Genomic DNA, 24,142 nt, shown 5'->3' with positions numbered 1-24,142 from the left:
CGGCAAAGAGTGCAAGGAAGGAGAGCGGAATGATTGAATATGGAGCAGGCGAGTGGATTTTGGAAAAGAACCTCCATGTATAAAAATGAGAATATTGTAGCCTTCGGGTTGTAAAGTTGAAGTACGTATCCTCATACCAATGTCACCGAGGCGTAGAGGAACGGAAACCACCGGTAGCATCGTGCTCACATTTAACCAATTTCTTTTAACGTCTTATCAAACGGCCGCATATGGCACGAACAAAAAGGCAACACACACGCATGTGCCCCCAACCCCTCCCCCCCTGCGAATGGAGTATGTTTCCTGACGGCCTCTGCAGGTGACAGATGGCGACCTCACAGCACGCCTCGCGGTAAACTCGCTTTTAATCAACAGCGATATGCTAATTATCCTGCGCATGTAGAGAGAGCGGAGAGTCGGTCCATCCTTGACAACGTGGGTTTTTTTTTTTCATTTAATGTTGATTTCGCTGGATTTTAGTGTTTGCGGTGACGCGAGACGAGCTCCGGCGTCCGGGATTGAACCTCAAACAACAGCGGATGTGCAGATGGCACGGTTGGGTTGCAGTTAAGCTTCATGTTGGAAAACAAAGCAAAAAGTTAGGCAGAGGGATTGTGAGGGGATTGCTAGCTTAGACAGTTAAGGGAGCGACCAGTCTTTTTGATGTGAGTAGAAAAGTTTGGTCTTGCTGTAATTGGACTTTTGGGCAGCAGATTTGATCTTTATGTCTACCGTAATATACCTTTTCATACAAACTGAATTTTCACATCATTTCAATTCATTTGTTTGTTTGTTTCAATATATACAGCATTTTTATGCAATTTTACAAAATACTGAAACAATCTGCCATTGACGGCTAAAAACGTCAAAAATTCATTTGAACTATTTCTATTAGTTTAACATTTTTTTCCTTATTTTGTTAACACGAGTATGAAAAGCTAGAATTTGTTTTATTGTACATTTAGAACAGATATGAAATTTGTGATTAAACGTGAGTTAACTAGTAAAGCCATGCGATTAATTACGATTTCAATTTTAATCACCTGACGCCCCAACATTTTTATAATCTTTTCTTTTCTTTTATTCATTCACTGCCATTGACGACTATAAACGTCGAAAATTCATTTGAACTATTTCTATTAGTTAAACATTTTTTCCCACTTTTGTTAACACAAGTATGAAAACCTAGAATTTTTTTTCATTGTTCATTTAGAACAGATATCAAGTTTGACAGAATCACCTGAAATGTACATTCAGGCGCTGAATACGCATTTAATGTATTTTTTCTATTCTATATGGAAAAATCCACGGGATTTCACGGTATTATTAGGGACGTTATGATCAGGCTTTTTTTTCATCCGTAAGTGAGATGAGTGAAATCAGCCGATCCCGATCACATTTTTAATTTAGTGCTACTTATATAATAATCAATGAATCTATGTTGTCTTTCTTTTTTATTTTTTTTTATTTTAGTAATGAGCAATGACTGATAGATTAACTATTTCTGTTTAATTCATTCGCGCAACATTTTATCACTTTTAATCCAATGTTCAATTTTAATTCACGGTGACAAAAGCTATTTTGTTTTCAAATCCTCATCATTTTACTTCCTGTTTTATTTGTTGTCGATGAAAGAACGATTATAATCAATCAATCATGATTTATTCTTTATTTATTTGTTTAAACATTTCAAGGAATATCATATTTATTTCATTGACTTTATCAGTGTGATCTACTTCTACAATTTGAGAAAATAACCAAGATAATGACACACTTCATTTCATCTGACTTTAAAACATAATGTGTATTTTTGCGTTTAATAATCACATTATTTTAGGTCTCATCTTTATATTCGTCGCTCTCTGTCCGTCTTTCATTTGAACCTCATTCAACTATGTAGCAGAGGAGTAAAATATCCATTTATGTTGCAATTAAGTGTCACTCTATTGTCCTGGCTGCTCCTTTTCCTTTATTCTAATTCTCACTGTTCCCCTGCTCATCAAACCGTCCATGTTTCCGCTCTCCTCCACATTGTAAAATGAACAAAATGGCTGTAAAATGACACTTTCTTTCTTGTCGAGAGGCAGATGTTATCTACCAGCAGAACCAAGAGGTCACAAATTAATTCAGGAGGAAACTCTATAATGCTCACAGCTGGTTTGGTCAAAAGGGAGGAGAAGAAATAATGTATATTTTACAGGCCGCTTAAATAACCTCATTGTTAACTCATTCACTGCCATTGACGGCTATAGACGTCAAAAATTCATTTGATCTATTTCTATTAGTTTAACATTTTTTTCCACTTTTGTTAACAAGAGTATGAAAACCTAATATTTTTTTATTGTTCTATTAGAACAGATATAAAATGTGTGATTAATTGTGAGTTAACTATTGAAGTCATGCAATTAATTACAATTAAAATTTATTTATTTTTAGTCGTAATTAATTGCATGACTTTACTAGTATACTCACAATTAATCACACATTTTATATCTGTTCTATATGTACAATAAATAAAAAAAGGTTTTCCTACTCTTGTTAACAAAACTAATAGAAATAGTTCAAATGAATTTTTGACGTCTATTGCCGTCAATGGCAGTGAATGAGTTAAATACGGATGGTAATACCTATGCATTGACTTGACAAAAAACAGTCCTGGCTGACACTTTCAGCAAAGTATCGAGTGAGCAACTTGTTTATTAGTGTGCCATGTGGTTCATTTTGAAGCAAAATAAGGAAAGCATTGTATTCGAAACCGCTCTGCAGTGCTACCATGTACACAAGCAGGGACACAAGGTAATGGCAGCCAGTACAAAGAAATGAGAGACCAACAGAGGAGCCCAGACAAAGAAGGCACACAGACAAAGAAAGGACAGTGAAGGACAAATATAAAAAAAAAAAAACAATGGAGATGCAGAAAACACCTTGGCAGCAAGATAACAGGTGAGTAGAGTACATTGCAGGAAGTAATCTCGCAACACTTTAAAGTGAAACAATGGAGGAATGGAAAACATCAATAGATGGACTGCGGGGTCAGATACAGTATCGACTTTAGATGGAAGCAAAGTAAACCCGCAAGTTTGCAATTAATGAAGAAATAAGCTCCGATCTGGGAAACTCTGAAGTCAAGGTACTTGTATTTCAAGGTGTATTTCAACATGTATGTAAGAAACCGGAGTACTTTAATATTAACATTTTGAAGTTTATAGATCATTCCAGAATTCTGTGAAAAGTATACTGATCCCCCCCGAGTACTTAATTCCGCTGTTTCATGATTACATATGAATCTTAGGTTAGCTTAGCAATTAGCATCATTTCTTCGTCATCCCTTCATGTGGATTCTTGTCAAAGTGTCGTTTATTCACTGCCTTGGCAGCGATGATTTCTGACTCAACGTGTTTCGTAGGGGTGTGCCAAAAATAGCGATTCTCATTTAGTACGATTCAGAATCGATTTTATTTAAATTATTTTATACTGTCTTGCCAGTGTGTGTGACTTTATTTGGAGCGCTGTTCATGTTGTATCCGGTTTGGCCACTGAGGGGCAGTGTAGTTCCACGCGGTCTAATACACTGTTAAGTTGTAGCCACATTAGAGAGAAGAAGGAAAAAGTCACGATCAAGTTATTCCAATAAAAGCTTTTTTTTTCAGTGTGGAGCCGTTCTTTCGAGTGGTAAAAGTGCTGTGAGTAGCGCGCTAATTGGCATTTAGCGAGTCAGACTGGAGTAGATCATTACAATTACTTGCACATGTATAGATTGAAGCAAAAATCTTTGTCAATCAAATCATTTTAAATCAAAAATCGACTCTGAATCAAATCTGAATCTAATCGAATCGTGAGATATTCAAAGATTTCCACCCCTAGCGTTTAGCCGCACTAGTAGCTAGAAGAAGCTAGTTGCTTGCTAGCTGGTGCGGCGTTAGGAACACAGGGCTTCCCTCGGTCGCCGACTACCCGCACATAGATGACCTGAGTTCAGCTTCGTGGAGCTTTTTGAGATGGTCTCAGCAGTTCAATGATCAGACAAAAATCTGCGATTTTCAGTTTTACGAAAATGTTTTGATGAGACACTAAATGCTAATTTTGACCCGAAAACTGCAATGCAAAACCGCTTATTTTGAACCTCGCTAGTAACGTTGATAAAAGTATTATGGTGGCCTTATCCTGACCTTAGACCACATTCAGGTTTCAAAACCGGAACCAATCAAGTTTCAAAACCTGAACAAATCAAAAGCGTACCAGAACAAATTCTGTTCAACTTAACTCAACTGTAATTTAGTTCAAATCCAACTGATTTCAAAGTCGTCTGCCCTTTTCCAATTCACCATCACATCTCTAACCCCCTGTCTAAAAAAAAAAAAAAAAAGATAAATAAATAAAAATAAAGGTTTTGATACCCCAAAAGATTTCATCAACGCTGTCCAAAGTGTTGTGATTTCAGGCATTTATTTACACAGTCTGCGAAAGCTTGCCTTCACACTGTGTCAACAGGTGATGGCCAAAGTCTGAGTAAGCTGTCAGAAGAAATAACAACCACCCCAGAAAAAAAAAATCAAACGGTTGAATGGAGAGAGGGGGCAGGAAGAAAAATGGACGACCACGATCAAAAAAAAAAAGAGTAATATGGACACAAAGGGGTCACGGAAGGCCGATTAAAGACACTCAATTAAAAGATAGATTGAATAGACGCTCCGATACAGCTGAACAGACACCTACACACACGTGCACATGCACACACTTCTTCCCACTTCTTTCAGCCTGAGGGCAGGAAATTGTGAGTTCCGCCTCGCTGTGGTTATCAGGCCGGCGAGCAGGCTGCACGCCGTACCTGACAAACACGACTACAGGTGCGAGTCGATAAACTGCACTTTGCTGCAAAGGTGTGTCCATTTCTCATTCTTTGCAACAACAAAAGGCCAATTGCGGCAATCTGCGGCAGCGAGGGCCGAACAGAAATGAAAGAGTCACGGGCGCTGATTTAATAGCGGGAAATAAGCCAGGGGGGGCGAACGGATCCGAAAGGGAAAGGGAGATAAACGAAAACAGTGAAATTGGTGGAAAATTAAAGATTTTTTAAGCTCATGTGTCTCACATTGGTTATCACCCTGCTGAGTGCGAAATGTAGAGCTTTTTGTCTTAAAAAAAAAAAAGAATAAGAGACGCTGCAGCCGTTTGGTAGCTTAAACTCTTCATGTTTTCTTAGAATTCCAAAACAGATCGCGTGAAATGGGAAAATCAAATCAAGAGCGTGTCTGACATGACTGCATGCGTGCTGATGGGAGGGCGGAATTAGCATACTGGATTTAAAAAATTAAAGCTTTAGAGAGATTAAATAAAATAATATTTTTGTAACACTTGTTACTAAAACTCTCTGTAAATGGAAGACTTTGGGCTTGCAACCATATGCATCTTCATATTTAACCTTATAAAGCCAAACAACATATTAAATACAAGACATTTTGTGCCCTCTATTTCATGAGTGTAATATTTTTTTCCCCATTAGAGGGCAGTAATCACCCAGCTGATGGCTTTTCCAGCGACCTTGAAAGATTGCCCCAATTGAGAAATATACTATACTTATTAATTGTGGGACATTTTCTTTCAGATTTTTGGAAATACTCATGTGTTTGGTATTTTTGACAGTTATAAATGTACAAATTTAAAGCATGTGACCGAATGTATCAAATATGGGACAAATCAAAAATCGGAATGTGGAAGTTGATTTTCAATTTTTGGTTTGTTTGTTCGAATAGACCAATAAATACACTATTTACAAAGAGTCTTATATATTTCATGGTTCAGGCTTTATAGGGTTAAGTACCTCTGGCGTATGCTTGAATTTTGTGATTAGCTCCCATCGCTAACGTCACGTTCCATAGCTCGTCTGCAGGTAGTGCATTCCATTATTATATCCCATTATTATAAAGCATTCAATTCTACACAAAAGACCGAATTTTTAACAATTAATGAACCTAGTATGTTGAAATGCTACGCAAAAGAAGAGATCTTAACAGCGGACATCCTACTTGACATTGGATAGCGAACGGTGGACAAAAGGCGGCGATATTGATTGAATGAAGATGACGTAAGTGAATCTGCCTGAATGGTTTGCTCCTCCCGTGTCCTTGGTTCACCATTCAAACGGGTCGTGCAATAAAGTTGGCATTATTCTTGATTCTTATGCTGGCAAAAGATGAAGGTGAAACTCGCTCGTGGCTAGCGTCATAGCAACAGAGCGGCCGGGCTTTTTACCCCATCGGTTGACCTCCACAGTTGAGATGCTTTCATTTATGATGCCCGTTCCCGCTTTCTTGACTTCTTACAAGACACGTAATTGAACCGGGGGCCGCTTTCCAAGCACTACGGGGGAGGGCTGTGACGTCTCCAATGAGAGGCAATCAATGTCACTTCTTAGGTGTATTAATCACAAAGCAAGAGCACGGCAAACATTTAGCCTGGCGGCCAATTAGCGCTATCGGCGGCGTTCGCAATGAACCGTTGTCAAGCCATGTTTGTTTCTCCTTCTTCGAGTAGTCGTCATATAAGTTTAATTACCAGAGAGGAACTACGGGTCCCCTGTGTCCTCTCTGGAAATCACAGCCAGAGAAACCTGACAGCGGTGGGCGTTCTTCGCTCAGAAACATTGGCTTACATTTACAGCCTCAACTCAAATATTATCAAACAGTCAGGTTTTTTTTTCATTTTGTTAGCTTTTCTGTACAATGCTATTTTTGTCACGTTCTTATATAAATAGGCCTATTGGTTCCGAACAATTGTGTGCTGTACATATTTGTAAAGAATTGACATTGTTACCGAAGCTAGCTAGTAGCTACATTAACATGTAGTGAGCTAAGGTACAAGCTAGTCCACATTTAGTTATGATAGCTTAACTACAGTGAAGCTAGTCAACCCCCAAAAATTTAGCCAAGAATTTGTAAATTTATAAAGTCCAAGAATTTATAGAAAATGAACAAGAATAAATGAAGAATTTAGGGAGCTGAAATATAGTTTGAAAAAATGTATTTGAGCATAATACTGAGGGAAAACAAGCAGATGTCATTCAAGTGCGGTTGAATATGAAGAGCTTTAAAGGCTTTAGTGATTATTTATTTATTTTTGAATGGGTTTTTTATTTTTATTTTTTAGAAGGGCTCTTTTCATTGAATATTTTGAATGCAACGTTGCTTGGTATTTTAAGATGGATTGGAAGCGGGAGGGATTGAGTCACATTTGACTTAACAATAATGCTTTGAATAAAAATCATTTTACTTCAGAGGAATAATTAAGTAAAGTTTAAGTTCTGCTTACAGAGATTTTTCCTTTTAAATGTCATGCATTATAATGTTATTTTGCAAGGATGTCTGCTTAGGACAAAAAAACAATGTCTATATTTAAGCATGAGTGATATACACATATATATATATATATATATATATATATATATATATATATATATATATATATATATACATATTTAATTGCCCTCAATTTGCTGTTAAATCACATAAATTCAGCTAACTTGTCATGGAAATTTACTGCAAAATTTACGGAAAATTACTGGAAAATTTTCACTCCTTTACAACCCTAGTATTAATTTCTAAAATTGTGACATGATAGTGATATTAACAGGTGGATTACCGTAAATCGGGTAAATCCCTACTGAAGGAGCGGGTACCCAAATGCACGGTAAAAATGGTACAAATGCATTTCATGTCACATTAGAAATATTTAGCTTGTCCAAATGTGTTTGGGGCTCTTCTGTAAAACTATGATGTCTAGATCAGAAAGTATAGTTGCTGAGGCTCGCGGCAAGCCACATACGCTCCGTTTTTAATCCAATTTCTCACGCTTGTGCCTTTCTCAACGTGTTTGCGTTCTCACAGATGGTAACCTGTGATAGATGCACACAAGCGCCATTCGGGAATTGGCGCCGTTAACTCGCCGCGGCTGCCAGTTTTTTTCCCCATTAATTCCTCTTAGCAATACAAACATTGATTTTTTTTTCTTCTTCTTCTTCCGATTCTTAAAGTCTCACAGTCGAGTGGAAGTGGAGACAGTTAAATGTGTCATGATTCAATATAGAGAAGCATGTGGGAGGATGATAAAATAGAAATGTGGGCTTTAGTGGGTTTAGTCCCTCGCAGTTTTTACGGGTATTTCTTTTACTTAGAGTGGAAGACCCCAAATCAGTCAAAATGTTAAGAAAATACCATACACATTTTTAAAACTGCTGGGTATAAGTAACCCATATTGGGTGAAATAGCTAATCCAGTGCTGGTTCCAAAAAGGACCGGGAAAATGTTTGGTATACATAGTGCATTGGGTTGAGGATTTGACCCAGCATATTGGGTCAAGATTTTGATCCAACAAGGGGTACAAACTACCCATTTTGGGTGAAATAGCTAACCCTGGACTAGGTCCAAAAGGGACTAAGACAATGCTTGTTATACATAATGCATTGGGTTGAGGATTTGACCCAACACGTTGGGTCAAGATTTTGATCCAACAAGGGGTACAAACTACCCATTTTGGGTGAAATAGCTAACCCTGGACTAGGTCCAAAAGGGACTGAGCCAATGCTTGGTATACATAATGCATTGGATTGAGGATTTGACCCAACACGTTGGGTCAAGATTTTGATCCAACAAGGGGTACAAACTACCCATTTTGGGTGAAATAGCTAACCCTGGACTAGGTCCAAAAGGGACTGAGCCAATGCTTGGTATACATAATGCATTGGATTGAGGATTTGACCCAACACGTTGGGTCAAGATTTTGATCCAACAAGGGGTACAAACTACCCATTTTGGGTGAAATAGCTAACCCTGGACTAGGTCCAAAAGGGACTGAGCCAATGCTTGGTATACATAATGCATTGGGTTGAGGATTTGACCCAACACGTTGGGTCAAGATTTTGATCCAACAAGGGATACGAACTACCCATTTTGGGTGAAATAGCTAACCCTGGACTAGGTCCAAAAGGGACTGAGCCAATGCTTGGTATACATAATGCATTGGGTTGAGGATTTGACCCAACACGTTGGGTCAAGATTTTGATCCAACAAGGGATACGAACTACCCCCCTCAGGTAAAATAGCTAACCCAGCGCTAGGTTCCAAAGAAATATTGGTTATTTTATATCATGTGCATCGGGTTGAGGATGTGACCTAGCAAGTTGTGTTAAGATTTTGATCCAACAAGGGGTCAAAACTGCCATTTTGGGTGAAACAGCTAACCCAGCGGTGGTGGGTTCAAAAGGGACCAAGCAAAGCTTGATTAGTCATACCCAGCGCATTGGGTTCAGAATTTGACCCAGCACATTGGGTCAAAATTTGGATCCAACAAGGTGGGGAAACTACCCATATTGGGTCAAATAGCAAACCCATATTAGGTGAAATAACCCAGCACCGGGTCCAAGGGTTGGGTCAAGAGTTTGATACACCAAAGAGTGGAAGCTACACATACGGATGAGTTAAGGTTACCAAGAAATGGGCTACCATGTTATCATATTAGTGGTGGTTACAAATAATAATAATTACTTTTGCTACTTTTTTTTTTTAGAAAGTATATTTGTTTGCTGTAACTGAAAACTGATCTTTTTTTGTACAATTACGACTTGACTCAAGACATCATATTTCCCTATGTGTCTTTATGTTCGACAATAATTGAGTGGACCGTCCATGACGTTATTCTTTGATACCCTATTATGCACGTCGGTTGTATTTTTATGACTCATAACACAGCAATGCAAGACTGCAAAACAACCTTCCTTTATGCTTCCTTTTTTTTTTCTATCTGCTCTCACTGAACATTCTCTCCTCTGGCTTTCTTTTTTCCTTTCAGCCCAGCGTGACATCAAATTTCCCTCCTCATGCTCATCTTCCCCGGGTAGGACCGAGGAGCCGGACAGATCCACGTGTCCTCCCTTCCCTTCCATGTGAGTGATCCGGGCTTTGACCTTCAGTCAGCGCCGAGCTGGACGGGCGAGCAAGCGAGAAATGCAAGCGGGGGCTCCTCTCGAGGGGCGCTCTCTCAGAACAATCGCATACATAACCCCTCACCCCACGGGGAAAACGCCGGAGTCGCGACCACCTCCAGTGAAAGGTTAGGAAAAAGGAAGGACTTTGGGGGTTGATTTGATTGGATTAGACCGTCATAAGTGAGCCTCCACGCCAACGGTGAATACAAACAATGTCTAAAAATGTCCTTAGTTGACGATTCCCATTTGGAAGTCTGTACCATGAATCTGTCATCAATGCAGCGTTTGAGGCAAGACCTTCAAAGACGGTAAACACGTTTTTTAGAAATCCATCCAGATAATATCCGCCGCTTCAGGTCCACGTGTGCTGCTGCATGCTAATGTCAGCGCAATCTCCTCTTTGTTCTTGAAACCCACAGTAGATATTTTTAAACCGTGGAAATCATTTGCCAGCAGAGAGGAGATGGTTTCATATTTCTATAAGCTACGCCACGCAGGGCCAAGTGACACATGAATATTCTAAGCAGCTTTGTGCCTCTTTAAATGTATTTGCGCTGAATGTGCTGGCAGTGGGCCGAGGCCGGGGCCGGGGCGCCGGGTGTTATCTCTAATTCTTGCAATCCTAAACTAAACTCCGCCGTGGTGATAATTCAGCCTGGCAAGGAGCAAAAAAAAAAAAAAAAAGCTGAGTTAATTAACTACAACTACCCCCCTCGCATTTGCTTCTTCTTGCTTTTGCGTGTCCTCGGAACACCCTCTATCCACCCCCCCGTTTTCCACTACATGTGACCGACACAGCTGGACATGACTCTGCTCGCTATGTCGCATTTCCACTAACAATTCCACTAACGGATCATATCATTAAGGCAAGAAATGACATGAAATAAAAACAAGTCATTTCTTTGTTTTTCCCCATTCGCAATGCGAGCCCGAAGGCACTATAACGTCTATTTCGGTCGACAGCAAGGGGCGGTGCAGTTTTCTTAATTGTTATTCCATCAATACAATATTGATCACCATAGACTAGTGGGGACACATAGAATATATTGCAAATACATTTTTTTGACTTCCAATTTAATGGGCAGAAAAGACGAAAATATGCGATATGCAATAAATCAATGAATTGCACGATAATAAAAATTGAGCTTGATAACTTTGCCGGACGCGATAATTCCCAGCCATGTACGTGCGTGTTTGTTTACATACGTCATCAACATTCGCGCTGGTCCGTTGCCTCACTCTGTCAGTCACGGCTTTTTTTTTCTCCTTTCTCTTCACTCACTTACGCAAACACGCAAACATGATGGTCGAACCCACACCACCTGCACCGACGGCAACACTCCGCCACCCGGAGCACGTAAAGCGACTTTTAAAACCAGTTTAAACATTTTGGTCCGCATGCGTCCCATCGGGTCTTTTCATTCGTGAGCCGCGGCAGCTGCGCTTGCTAATAGCCATGTAGCATTATTGCTAGCGGCGCACCACAGCGGTGTTGTTTTTAGTCATTGCTTGTGCTTCGAACAGTCGCTACATGCACACACCCTCGCAATCCTGTGCTGCTCAGTGAGATACGGGCTTTACCAAAAACACTGGGTGGGTAATAAGTTAACTTTCCTGTCACTCCTAAACCGTGCTGTGGCAAAGTAGTTAGTTACCCCCGAAATGTTTTTGTATACCCTGCCACGGGTACGCATGTTTTCAATAAACACATGAAAAAGACACGTGTGTTTTTGAGTTATAGAAACAAGAAAAATTATATTTATCACAGATAAACCAAAGAAAAGCAAGAACACACTCGCATTTTGCAATGGACTCCAGGTGCGTTCAATGACCAGTAGGAAATCTCAGCATACATCAAAAAAGCTCAGACGGCTGATGAATGTTATTGTTTTTTCGGTTTTCTTCCACACTTTTTGAAGTTTATGGTTATGGTTTGGGTTAGGAACAAGAAACATTTTCTAAAACTTGCCTACTTTTTTTTGGTAAAAGTCATAAGATCCCGCGGCAGGGGATACAAACCTCCTCGGGGGCAACCACCCCGGGACAACAGCGGCGCATTTGGTGCATCAGATTCAACATGAGGGCCCCTGAGTAGTAGGCAGCCATCATTTGGAAATAATGCGGACAAATGGAGCTGGTATCAAAGCCCAACGCAACTGTTCATGTGTGGGAATTCTTTGGACTTATTCATTGTACCATTTACATTATATTAGTTGAAAAATTATATGAACACCGCAATATTATCGTTTATGGCAATCATTTCTGGGGCAATGGTAGAAGTGCAAAAACAACTCCATTATCATATTAAGCAATATTGGAGTTAAAAAAAAAAATCTTAGCCAATAGACATCATTGTTTTAAACATCTAACAAAAAGTTCAGGGATCTCACAGGGGCAGTAGCATATCTTAAAAAAAAAATAGCGCCCTATTGTTTTCGACAGTAAATAAAGTTTGCCCAAATTTTTAAATATCTTAAGTATTCTATTTTTTACTTGTCATAGTTTTCATTTCAAACAAAACAGAAGATGCAGAGAGTTCCCAGGGTCAGCATCATCTCTTATAATGTTAATTGATTCTTCAAAATGGCAGATGCGATACTCGTCAAAATGCACAATATCTGCGCCGATAATCGACCCAGCCGATAATCGGTCTAAATTGATTTTTAAAAAATCAGATTAATAAATCCGGTAATATTATAATTAACAGATTAACTGATTATTAAATTAATGGTTAGTTGCAGCCCTACATGCTAACAAGCTATGAGATCACCAAAGCCCCATTGCACATAAAATATCATCAAAATGCTAAAAATAAAAAAGTTCATTGTCTAAAACCAACGATGAAGTGCATGTAGTCACTATTATGCTATTACTTACCACTGACACAAATGGAGCAGCACACATTATGCCTCTGGACTTCACTTGTGGCCTGGCCATGGCCCTAGATGCTAACATTAGCTTACCCTGGTCGCTAGGTTAGCGCTCAAAGCTACAGTACTACCCTGCAGTCTCCACTTTGCTACAACGCTCACTTTTCTAGCTGCTCTCAGTCTCCTGAATAAAATGTTTTCTCATTATAAAAATCAACACAAGGACGCAAGAAGTCCTTTCTTTCTTCTTTGTTGTTTGTTAGCATGTTACGTTCTTACTGATGTGCTCAATGTTTCCTGATGTAACCTAGTATTTTGCCCCAAACTGAGGCTACACAAAAACGCAATTTATATCCACTAGTGTGTCACTTCATCATTACCACATCCACAAAAATGAATATTGTTTGAAAACAGTTAAATTATTCCAAATGTTTTGAATGATTACACCAGTCAACACATTTTAGTGCCAAGAAAGTGTCAACAGTTTTAAGGTATTTTGATGTCTCTGAATGCGAAAATTATTTTATTTTTTCCCGAATTTGCTAAAAAAAATTTTTTTAGATATTCCACGTTTGTTGTTTTAAAAAAAAAAGTGCAAATAATGCGCAAACTATGACGCTGGTCACGCTACAAGTTCGATGAGGCTGAATCTGTCTTTTCAAGCACGTCTATATTATATTCTTACAAAATCGCATCATTTTTGATGTGATATTGTCGCAGAGTCTTCATTATACAAATCATGTTTCATGTGGAAATCAAGAAAAAAAAAATGCAAAAACAGGTGACGTCAAAGTATATTTTGTGAGTTGTCAAAGCACATCAATTAGCACTGAATTAATTGTTAAAAATATTGATAGTTCAAAAAGTGGAGCCAATTCAAAGAAATTTCTTGTCCAAAATTACCCAGAGACCATAAAAAAAAAGTGTTACCGTTGTATGGCGGCGCATTAGGGACACGTATAAATATATTTTTTAAGAGGGTGGGGGCAATATTCAGAGAAAAAAAAAACTCACAAATTTGCCACTTTATAGGAAAAAAAAATCGTAAATTTGCGAGTTTATAAAGTGGCAGATATGCGAGAAACAAAACTCAGAAACTTACGATCATTCTTGATTTAAACTTTACTCGTCATTCACCGCAGCCAGAGCGACAACACTTCCTGATCCCCTATCAGCTGACTAACACTAACCAATCAGAGGCTAGCATTCTTTAGGTAAATGCAAGTGAATGACGGAGAGCAGCAGATTCGACACATCAACTTAGCTACTTGTAAAAGAAAATACGAAAATGTATGAATGTGGAAATAATGATTCTGGAAACATAACTGTATAAGTAAATATCTTTTTTAACAAATTAACTTAAATACTTGATCCTCAGGGTGTGGCCGTACCCAACGTTTCAAAGTGCGAATGCTTAACATCAGATGGTTAAAGCCATTTCTAGCTTCTTATTTGAAAAACCGACAAAAAAGTATCGGCATAATCGTCCGTGTTGTACGCTATGTGTATTTCTCATAACCTTCTGAGTTTTTTCTTGCAAATCTGCCACTTTATAAAGCCGCAAATTTGTCACTTTATAAACTCTCCAGAAAAAAAATTAAAATTAAAAAAAATAAAATAAAAAGTATATAAATAAACTCGCAAATTTACGAGTTTTTTTCTCTCGAAAATTTGCCACTTTATAAAGTCACAAATTTGTTTTTTTCCTCAGAATGTTGCCTCTAAAAATATATATATTTATACGTAGCCGTAATACTCCGTTGTAACCGTTGTTTCACTCTGATGCGTTTAATGTGCGGTTATTTTTGTTCACTGTTACCCACTATAAATACAAATATTTTTAGTTAGTTAGTTCAACCAATGTGCTTTAATAACTTTAAATGTGTTTAAAATGCGTGTGTGTGGGGGGGGGACAAACCATATGAAAAATACGGGGGAAACGTACACTGTTTTTCAAAGTGGAAAAGTGACTACTTTGAATAAATGCATTTTATTTCCAATTTTTGATTTAATACGATAATTCCCATACAAGGTGGTACACGGAAAACATAAACATAGGCAGGGAATAAGCAAGGCAAATATGCTTGGAGCGCTGTTTGAGGATGATGCTATCACAGTCTAGCTCCCAGCCTGCACTTTTCTCCGGTCATTGAAATAAAAATGTATAAAATAAAATCTCATCTCAGTGTTGACTTTCCGTCTTTTTCTCATCTTCCACAGGCATTTTATGAATAACAAGTCTGCATGACCCTAAAGTGAAATTAGATCACATCTTCCACTCTGACTCATTTGCTTATATGAATGAATAAAAGAGCTCCTGTGTTTTTTTTGTTCTGCCGCATAACGCCGCTACGTGCTGCATTCCGCCTCATTTCACTCCCACCAGCCAAAAACAAGCGGACGTCTGTGAGGGCACCTTATACTTTTCATTTTGTCAGCCATATTCAAAGTGGGCATTCTCCACTTTCTTCCTCTTGGGCGGGAAGCATAAAGGAAGTGGCTAAATATTTACTTGAGCGGCTCAGAGACGTCCTTGCCGTATCCATGACGACGACATCCCGTTTAGTGCCCTCCGTAGGCACGAGTGAACAACATATAAAGGCGCAAGTGTGTTTTATTACGGCGTGTAAAAATCTGCAGTAGTTCCTATAAAAACGCATGTATCTTCAGCTGATGACTATAAAAACTCGTCAGGCGTTTTGCGCGACAAGGTGAGGCCGCGGCGACAAGAAGCGAGACAAAAGGCCACTGTTTTCTTTCATGTTCCAACACGAGCGTGCGCGTTTGCGAGGACGAGCGTCTGACAGGAGAACAATACTACGGGGCGCCGTGCGGGGACGCCTGTCTTGGCAGAACACAAGCGGGCACCGGAAGAAAACAGACAGGGCCGGCCGGGGGGAGCTGACCTCCTCAATTCCGACGCCTTTCTGCAGGAGCAGCTGGGATTATCTGCTGACTCAGCACATCCCGCCGGACAGGACATGCACTGGAAAAAGACCAATGATGCTCTAGAGGCTCTCGGTACATTTTCCTTATGTGACGACCCCACCCTGTAGCTGTCGTCTATTTTAGTCTGGAGGGAAGACACCTCATTTTGTTTTTGTCTTTAACCGTTTGGAAACTGAACCATATTTTACGGAAGCGAATTGCATTCACTTGAAAAAAAAAAAACTCCTGTTTTTCTGACAAATTTTGGGGGGGAGCTTTGTTTTTTTGAATATTTTTTTCCATTTTATTTTGAAAAAAAAAATTCTGTTTAAAAAAAAATCCTCTGTTTTTCTGGCTAATTTTTAGGGGGAGCTTTGTTTTTTTGAATATTTTTTTCCATTTTATTTTGAAAAAAAAAATTCTGTTTGAAAAAAAAAATCCTCTGTTTTTCTGACTAATTTTTGGGGGGAGCTTTGTTTTCTTGAATATTTTTTTCCATTTTATTTTGAAAAAAAAATTTCTGTTTAAAAAAAAATCCTCTGTTTTTCTGACTAATTTTTGGGGGGAGCTTTGTTTTTTTGAATATTTTTTTCCATGTTATTTAAAAATATATATATTCTGTTTAAAAAAAAATGTGTTCTGTTTTTCTGAATATTTGTTACAGTTTTTCTGAGTATTTTTTCCCTGTTTTATAAAATAATTATTTTTCAGTTTTTCTGAATATTTATTTTTTCAGTTTTTCTGAATATTTTTTAAAAAGGGTTTCCATTCATTCTTATATTGAGAGCCAGTAAGTAAACATGACCATCTTATTGCATATGGAGGTATGCGGGAAAGTGTCCACTTCCGCTATTAGCGAGTCTGCAACAAGTCACCTGGAGTTCAGAGGTTAAAAAAAAAATTACTTTGAAAAACAGAACACCAGCTCTATTTTTTGGAATCATTTTTTTCCTTGTTTTTCTGAGTAATTTTTCTTCCTGTTTTTCTGAATATTTTTTTTCAGCCTGTTTTTTGGAATATTTTTGGGACAGAAAAAAAAATCAGTAAAACAGAAAAAAATATTCAGAAAAACTGAAAAAAAAATTACTCCAAAAAAAATACTCAAAAAAAAAACTAAGCTCCCCAAAAATTAGTTTTTTTTAGTTTTTTTTTCTTTTCATGTGAATGCTATACGCTTCCGTAATATTTCCCGCATTATGACATCAAAATTAGTGATAGACTGATATGTTTTTTTAGGGCTGATACCGATAATGATTATTAGTAGGCAAGGAGGCCGATAACCGATATTTGGAACCGCTATTGTTTTGCAGTAAAATAAAAAATATTAGCATCAATTTTCAACATATTTTTTAAAATTTAGAATACAGCAAATAGACAGCTTTGTTTTACAATTCTAACACAAAAGTAAATACTTTTCTATAGTAAATAGGGATGTAAAGATATCCAACCATCACGATACGATATTATCACGATATGAAGGCCACGAGATGATCACTTTCACGATAAAAAAAGGAAAAAAGAGCTCATACTAAAAAAACATTAGTATGAACTTTCACTTATTTTTGCTTTAATTTTAAAATATTCTATATATCTATCCTATATTCTTCAAAACGCTAAATATCGGCACTGATTATAATCAAAACTATGGTATTAGTCCTTCTTTGCAGAGGATAAAGAATATGTGCCTGTGAGTATTTCATTATGTAGTGGAATCTAACATTTCTAAAATAAACTCTTTCATGTTAATTAATTTGCTTTTATATTAGCGTAAATCTAATTGATAAAAAAAACAGAACATTTATGCATAATAAATCTGATATTATTTATTTTAACATAGATTAAATTATTGCTTGTGTTTGTTTAAAAAAAATATTTGTGACATTGAAAAAAAAATCACATATTCAATCTCAATATTGAGGGTGGAATCACAATGAAATAATTTTTCCAAAACTTTCAACTCTACATAATTGTTTTATGTGTTTGCTCAAATATGTCACTTGAACTAACATAATACGAATACTAATTTTTGATCTAATTCAGGTGCATTTGATTGAGTTTGAAATGACAACAAAGTATTTGAAGATCATGATCAGTTTTTTTTTTTTTTTTTTAGGTAGCGTCACTAACTTACATGTTAGCACTCATTGCTAATCAACTAGCAACCTATAAAAACAAGCTTGTTTATATCAAGACACATTTATATGGAATACAATTGAATTCAGCATGGCGACAGTTCTCAGATGGTCCCTTTGGAAGATTAATTAGTGGTTGTCACTAGCATCTTAACTGAACTTCTTTTTTTTTTAATACAATGTCGTTCCAAAATGAGTCATGGCAGTGTAAGCGAGGGGAACATGCGTGTAATTGGATATCCTCAGATCCGTATCAGGGCTTGATTACATATTTTCCAAACTGCTTATTTCGTTGAAGCTGGAATCTGTCTCAGCTCATTTCAGGCCAAACGCGGACGACACCCAGGACCGGTCGCCAGTCAATCACAGGGCAAGACAACCATTCACACGGTCAGAGTGGGAACTGTTCCCACACTCACTTATCAGGAGTCGCTATCACTATTGGGCACTTGCTTGGAACTCACAGCTATTTTTGACTTTTTTTTTTTTTTTAGGAATCCGAACAAAATAGAGGTCGGCCATCAACCATTTTAATACGATCATGCAGACACAAACAAGACTTTGAGTAACTGCAGTGATATTAGCCATTTTTCACAGAGGATAAAGTATATATGCCTGTGAGTATTGCTAAATTATCTATCTACATTTGTTACCGCATTGTGTGTTGAAATATGGCACATAGATGCTATTCGTAAACCCATATATGGTGTTTTACATTACGAGTTAGCATTAAGCTAGCTGACTTAAAGGCAAAGTTATCTTCTTTTTTTTTTTTACATAAACATTTTACATTTAATTTCAACTTGGAGTGGCATTTATAGTATCTTGAAAAACAACAACAACATAAATGCACCATATTATAATTACATAATTATTCCTATTGTCATGCTAACATACATGCTAACAACATGAAAAAGCAGTTCAAAATCTACATTTAAAAACATCGGGTTGAAATAGAGATGAGCAAGGCAGCAAATAAGAATGTTCTACAGCAGCTTACTGTCAAAAAGCAAAGTCTCTGTCCAGGGTGCTGAAAAAAAAAAAGTGTCTCACAAGCAGGCGTCAGGCTGACACTTTTTAGCAGGTTTTACGGTCTGGCACCAGAAGAGGACCGTGGAGGAAAAACGATTATCAGATTTATCCTGCAGCAAAATGTCTTGGTGACACGAATCAGCTCTTATCTGCCGTGAATATTGACTCTGATGCCTGTCTGATGCAGCCTGCACACGGCCCATGTGCTGCTCATCAAAATGCACACGGCAACAAAAGCCAGGGTAGATCTTATCTACTGTAATTACACACATCGGCCACAACATTAGGTACACCTGCGCGCTCTAATAAATCCATTTCAAGGATTGTATTGCACTGTATTGCTGCGAAAAAATATAACCATGCTCAGTTTTGATTGACACTGTCAGAGGGCTATTAATTGTGATCCACACATATGCCGATCTACATCAAATACATACTGTATACACACACACACACACACACACACTCACACACATATATAGACAGATACTGTGTTTACGCACACGTATGACACTGGTGAACATGCTTTTTCTTTTTTTCTATTTTGCCGTACTAGAATAAAATGTAATTGCACATCCGCTACAGTAGGTGGCAATTTTTATTTATTTATTTATTTATTTCTCATTTCAGGAAAATAACAAAAAAAAACAACAATAATAATATTATTCTTTGATATAAATTAATCTATACAGTGTTCCCTCGTTTTCCGCTGGGATTAGGTTCCAAAAGTGCCCACAATAAATTCAATCTGTGAAGTAGTTAGCTTTATGTTTGACTTTTATTATACATGTTTTAAGGCTCTAAACCACCTCACCACACAGTATCTTTCTTTTTAATTGATTAACTCATTCACTGCCATTGACGGTGATAGACGTGAAAAATTAATTTGAACTATTTCTATTAATAAAAAAAAATCTACTTTTGTTAACAAGAGTAAAAAAAACTATATATTTTTTATTGTACATATAGAACAGATATAAAATTTGTGATTTATTGTGAGTTAAGTGAAGTCATGCGATTAATTACGATTAAAAATGTTAATTGCCTGACGCCCCGAATTTTTAATAATCTTTAAATCACGTCAGGCAATTACAATTTTTAATTATAATTAATCACATGACTTCAATAGTTAACTCACGATTAATCACACACTTTATATCTGTTCTAATAAGTTAATTAAAACAATTCTAGGTTTTCATACTACTGTTAACAAAAGTGGAAAAAAAATGTTAAACTAATAGAAATAGTTCAAATGAATTTTTTACGTCTATAGCCGTCAATGGCAGTGAATAAGTTAATCAGCAATTAATTGAGTAATATTGATATCACTCTATTTTCGATGATCGATTAATTATTTTTGATACAGTTTCTAATTATAAAAAATATTTTCCGATTTCTGTAGTCGTCCTTAAAAACAGACTGATTGTCATTGTGTTGGATTAAAATAAAACATTTGCTTTTATTTTTGCCTATTTTCCGACATTTTGCGGACCAAACCAGTGACTGAATCATAATTAATTTATGTTTGTGCATTTTCTGCACAGTTAATTTGAAACAAAATTTTGTAATCGCTCTCCAAAATACAGATTCGTCGATTATTAAAATAATTGTTAATTGCTGACCTAATACATGTATACAAATAAACACATATTGCATTTGCATATACATATATACTAGGGGTGTAACAAAAAACAATTAGAATTAGAAAATTGGTTTTGATTTAAAAGATGTGATTGCATTGAATTATACCTACCAGTAATTTTATCGTTCTATTCTTATCTATCGAATCATCTTTTATTAAAAATATAGATAATTTAAGGAAATTATTTATATATATCTATATATATATATATGAGGTCTATAATTACAAGTTTAACAAAACTTTTGTTCCTTTAGTTGTAGAAAATGATGTCTCAACGTGGGAGACTCGGAAGCGTCTCATCAGGCCAAGGGTGCACCAGGGGGACAAACCCGGCTGGTTGTCATAGCGGCGGCCCGTGCAGACGTCGCCTGACTTTCAAATAGGGCCCCCGGGGTGAAGGGGGATCGCAAGGACGTGCTGTCAACACTCGGCGCCACCGACTGTCACCCTGTCACTCTTTAAAAGTGCTCTGTCCACGCAACGGTGTGCGCCACCAAGAAACAGACACAGTGAAGATGCTGTGAGACCAAACAACACAACTGCTGCTCTGCATTAATTATATAACTTCCATAGAGATGCACCTTGTGATTACTTTTGAGTGTGGCACTTTTACAACACCTTCCAACTCAGCCAATTAGCTCGGAAGGGATGTCGATGCCAATAACATTAAGTAGTAGAGTGGGGGCTTTGGGGGGGGGGGGGGTGCCAGGCCAATTGATTGCATAGATGCGCACCTGGACTTCTTGTTTCCACACAAACATTTACTGCAGAGGACGTGTTGGCATGTCAGAGTGAGGAAATGACCAATTAGGGTTGGACAAAATATGCCAGTGATGGCTTTGTTGGCTCCTGTGGGGACTTTTCATTAATAGTTTAAATAGCAACACGGCTCCTTGAATTTAAAAAGTCCATCTATGAGTTTTCTATAGCACTTCTCCTCATTAGGTTCCAAGATCATTTTAGGTGAGAGGTACACACACACACACACACACGGTGTAGCATTGCAATAGAAAGTAAAGCAGCAGCAACAGGGCTTTGCCAACTCTGAGTGGGATGGAAAAAGAGTCTCAACAAATCCGTTTCACCCCACTCAATGTCATTTCAATGTGGGCCCCCCACACACACGCACACGCATTGTTTACAAATGGAAGGTAAATAAGTGCAAGCTTACCGAATCTTAGAACGTGCGGCATCCCGCGAGAGTGACCGAGAAAGAGCAGCAGAAGCGGAATGAGGCTGAGCTTGGACCTGAAAACGACACTGCTTATCATCAGCGGACGGGAGGTAATCTTCATGTTGTTTGCGGGGAAATCAAAACAAATGCACCGTGGTTTTGAATCCCGCCGGCGCGTGGGTTCGAGCCCCCTTCCTTTCCGATTCACGTCGCTGTGTTTTCTTTTTTTTTTTCCTTCTTATTTCGGAGATGGCCGTGTGAAGATCACGGCATGGTCACTCTTGCTCTCCCAAAATCCATTAGCAGTCCCGGCATGGTCCCCTCGTCTTGCTCACTGCAGCAACGCGCGACAATCCTTCGGGTCGAGGGACGACGGGACATCCATGTCGAGGGGTGGCGTGTGTGTGTGAGGTGTGTGTTAGAAGCGGCGGCGGGGGAGAAGCAGCCGGAGCACGGATGCGAAAGCGGGGACGACGAGCGCCAAGCAGAGGACACGGCAGCGATGTGCAGCCCCCCCCTCTCCTCCTATGAGGCACTGTGGCTTGCTTGCATGCATGCACTCCCCTTCTACTGCACTGCTGCACAGCCTGTGACGTGTTGCCAAGGTTAGTGGAGGGAGAGAGAGAGAGAGAGAGAGAGAGAGAGAGTGGTGATGAAGATGAGCGCAGTAGATGGATGACGAGTGAGAGATGAGAAATTCACAATGTTCATCTTGAGCGGCTTTTTAGATTGGCTGCCTCAAAAGTTCTTCGAATCTCAGTTCAGGACTTTGCGAGTTCTCTCCCACATTCCCACAACATTCAACTTGGAGCCTGGATGTCCTTCGGTGTGAATGACTCAAAATTAGAGTCTAACACTGCTGGACTGGCCGTCTGGCATACAGGACGGTTGCCCATTGGGCCGGAGTCTTGTAGTGTTGTATAATAATTGTCCTCTATTTCAGCCCAAGGGACCAGAACACAATTTAGAGGGAGCACCCATTAATCCGTTTACAATATAGATAGCAAACTAAACCGGATCCGGACCTGCACTTTAACGAGATCAAGTGATACAGAACTGTCATTCTCAGACCTGTGAAAGATTCACTGTATTTAATGGTCATCCATTTATCATCTACCGCTCCGGTCGCAGCTTTAGCAGAGAAGCCCAGACTTCCCTCTCCCCAACCACTTCAACCAGCTCCTCTGACGGGATCCCAAGGCGTTCCCAGTCATAGTCTCACCAGCGTGTCCTGGGTCGTCCCCGGGGCCTCCCACCGGTGTGGGACATGCCCAGAACACCTCTCCAGGGAGGCATCTAGGAGGCATCCGAACCAGATGCCCGAGCCACCTCAACTGGTTCCTCTCAACGCGGAGGAGAAGCGGCTCCACACTGAGTCTTTCTTGGATGACTGAGCTTCTCACCCAAGGGAGAGCCCGGATACCCTGCGGAAGAAACTCATTTCGACCGCTTGGATCCGGGATCTCGTTCTTTCTGTCACGGCCCTCAGCTCGTATTTAATGGTCAATTGTGCTTCATATTTAACAGGTTAAAAAAAACAAACAACGTATTAGTTAAGTCAGAGTATTTTTTTAATAAAATTATTTAAGTATTTTACAAAAGCGTTTCATATACTATATTTAAGCAGAAATAAGAAAAGAAAAATGGAGTCACCAGAGATCAAGTGGCTGAGCAACCACACTCTACCCCTTGATTATTCTAATAAATAAATAATTTGGAAAAAAATGTTTTATTTATTAGATTTTTTTTAAATACAAAACAAAGCAAATTTTTTTTTTAAAAACAAGCATTCAATATAAGGTTTATACGTAAAAACGGGGGTGGTGAAAAAATCCCGGCAAAGAGAAAAAAACGAAAAATATGTCAAAGTATTGAAAAAAGACAAATCTGTGATTATGCAAAATCGCAGGTGCCGAATTCTCAATTGATATTGTTTTAGTAATTTTAATAAGGTTCTTTTGTGCTCTTTGCTTTACAAATATCTTCAGCTGTTCTGTTTGTAAATGTGTTTATGTTGTGTGGAGCACATTGAGTTGCTTTGTGTATGAAATGTGCTATATAAATAAAGTTTTTTAAAAAACAGGGTTTGTAAAATCTGCTACACGTCTTAATTCTTGGGCAGACATTTTGACACGTTAACTGCTTCATAATATATAAAAAAAAAAAACGCATGCACACACACAAGCAAATAATCTACACTGTTAGCATTAGAGTTAACTAGCATTAGCAACCAACGTTAGCAAACGTACTTTCAATATTGCGACGAAAGACCAGCGAAACTTTAATCATCATTAATGACTTATATCATTATCCTGCTCATTAAAAATAGCTATAAATAGATTTTAAAACATTTTCATTTTTTATACTTTCTTTATGACAGTTAGC

General features: G+C 38.2%; 1 protein-coding gene across 2 annotated transcripts in view; it reads right to left on the bottom strand.

Moving 5' to 3' along the window:
* The window catches only part of LOC144039210 (glutamate receptor ionotropic, kainate 2-like), a 111,424-nt gene extending 89,079 nt beyond the window's left edge, over positions 1-22,345 (bottom strand). For both annotated transcript variants that reach the window (XM_077552287.1, XM_077552288.1), the window contains exon 1: positions 21,755-22,345. In XM_077552287.1, coding sequence (XP_077408413.1) covers positions 21,755-21,878 — 124 coding nt within the window. In that variant the 5' untranslated portion in view covers positions 21,879-22,345. The remainder of the gene's footprint in view (positions 1-21,754) is intronic.
* Between the last annotated feature and the right edge of the window lie 1,797 nt (positions 22,346-24,142).

The sequence above is a fragment of the Vanacampus margaritifer genome, chromosome 19, assembly GCF_051991255.1.
Source record: "Vanacampus margaritifer isolate UIUO_Vmar chromosome 19, RoL_Vmar_1.0, whole genome shotgun sequence".
NCBI classification, from domain to species: Eukaryota; Metazoa; Chordata; class Actinopteri; order Syngnathiformes; family Syngnathidae; genus Vanacampus; species Vanacampus margaritifer.
Note: the sequence above shows the minus strand (reverse complement) of the source record. Positions and strands in the feature narration are given on the sequence as shown.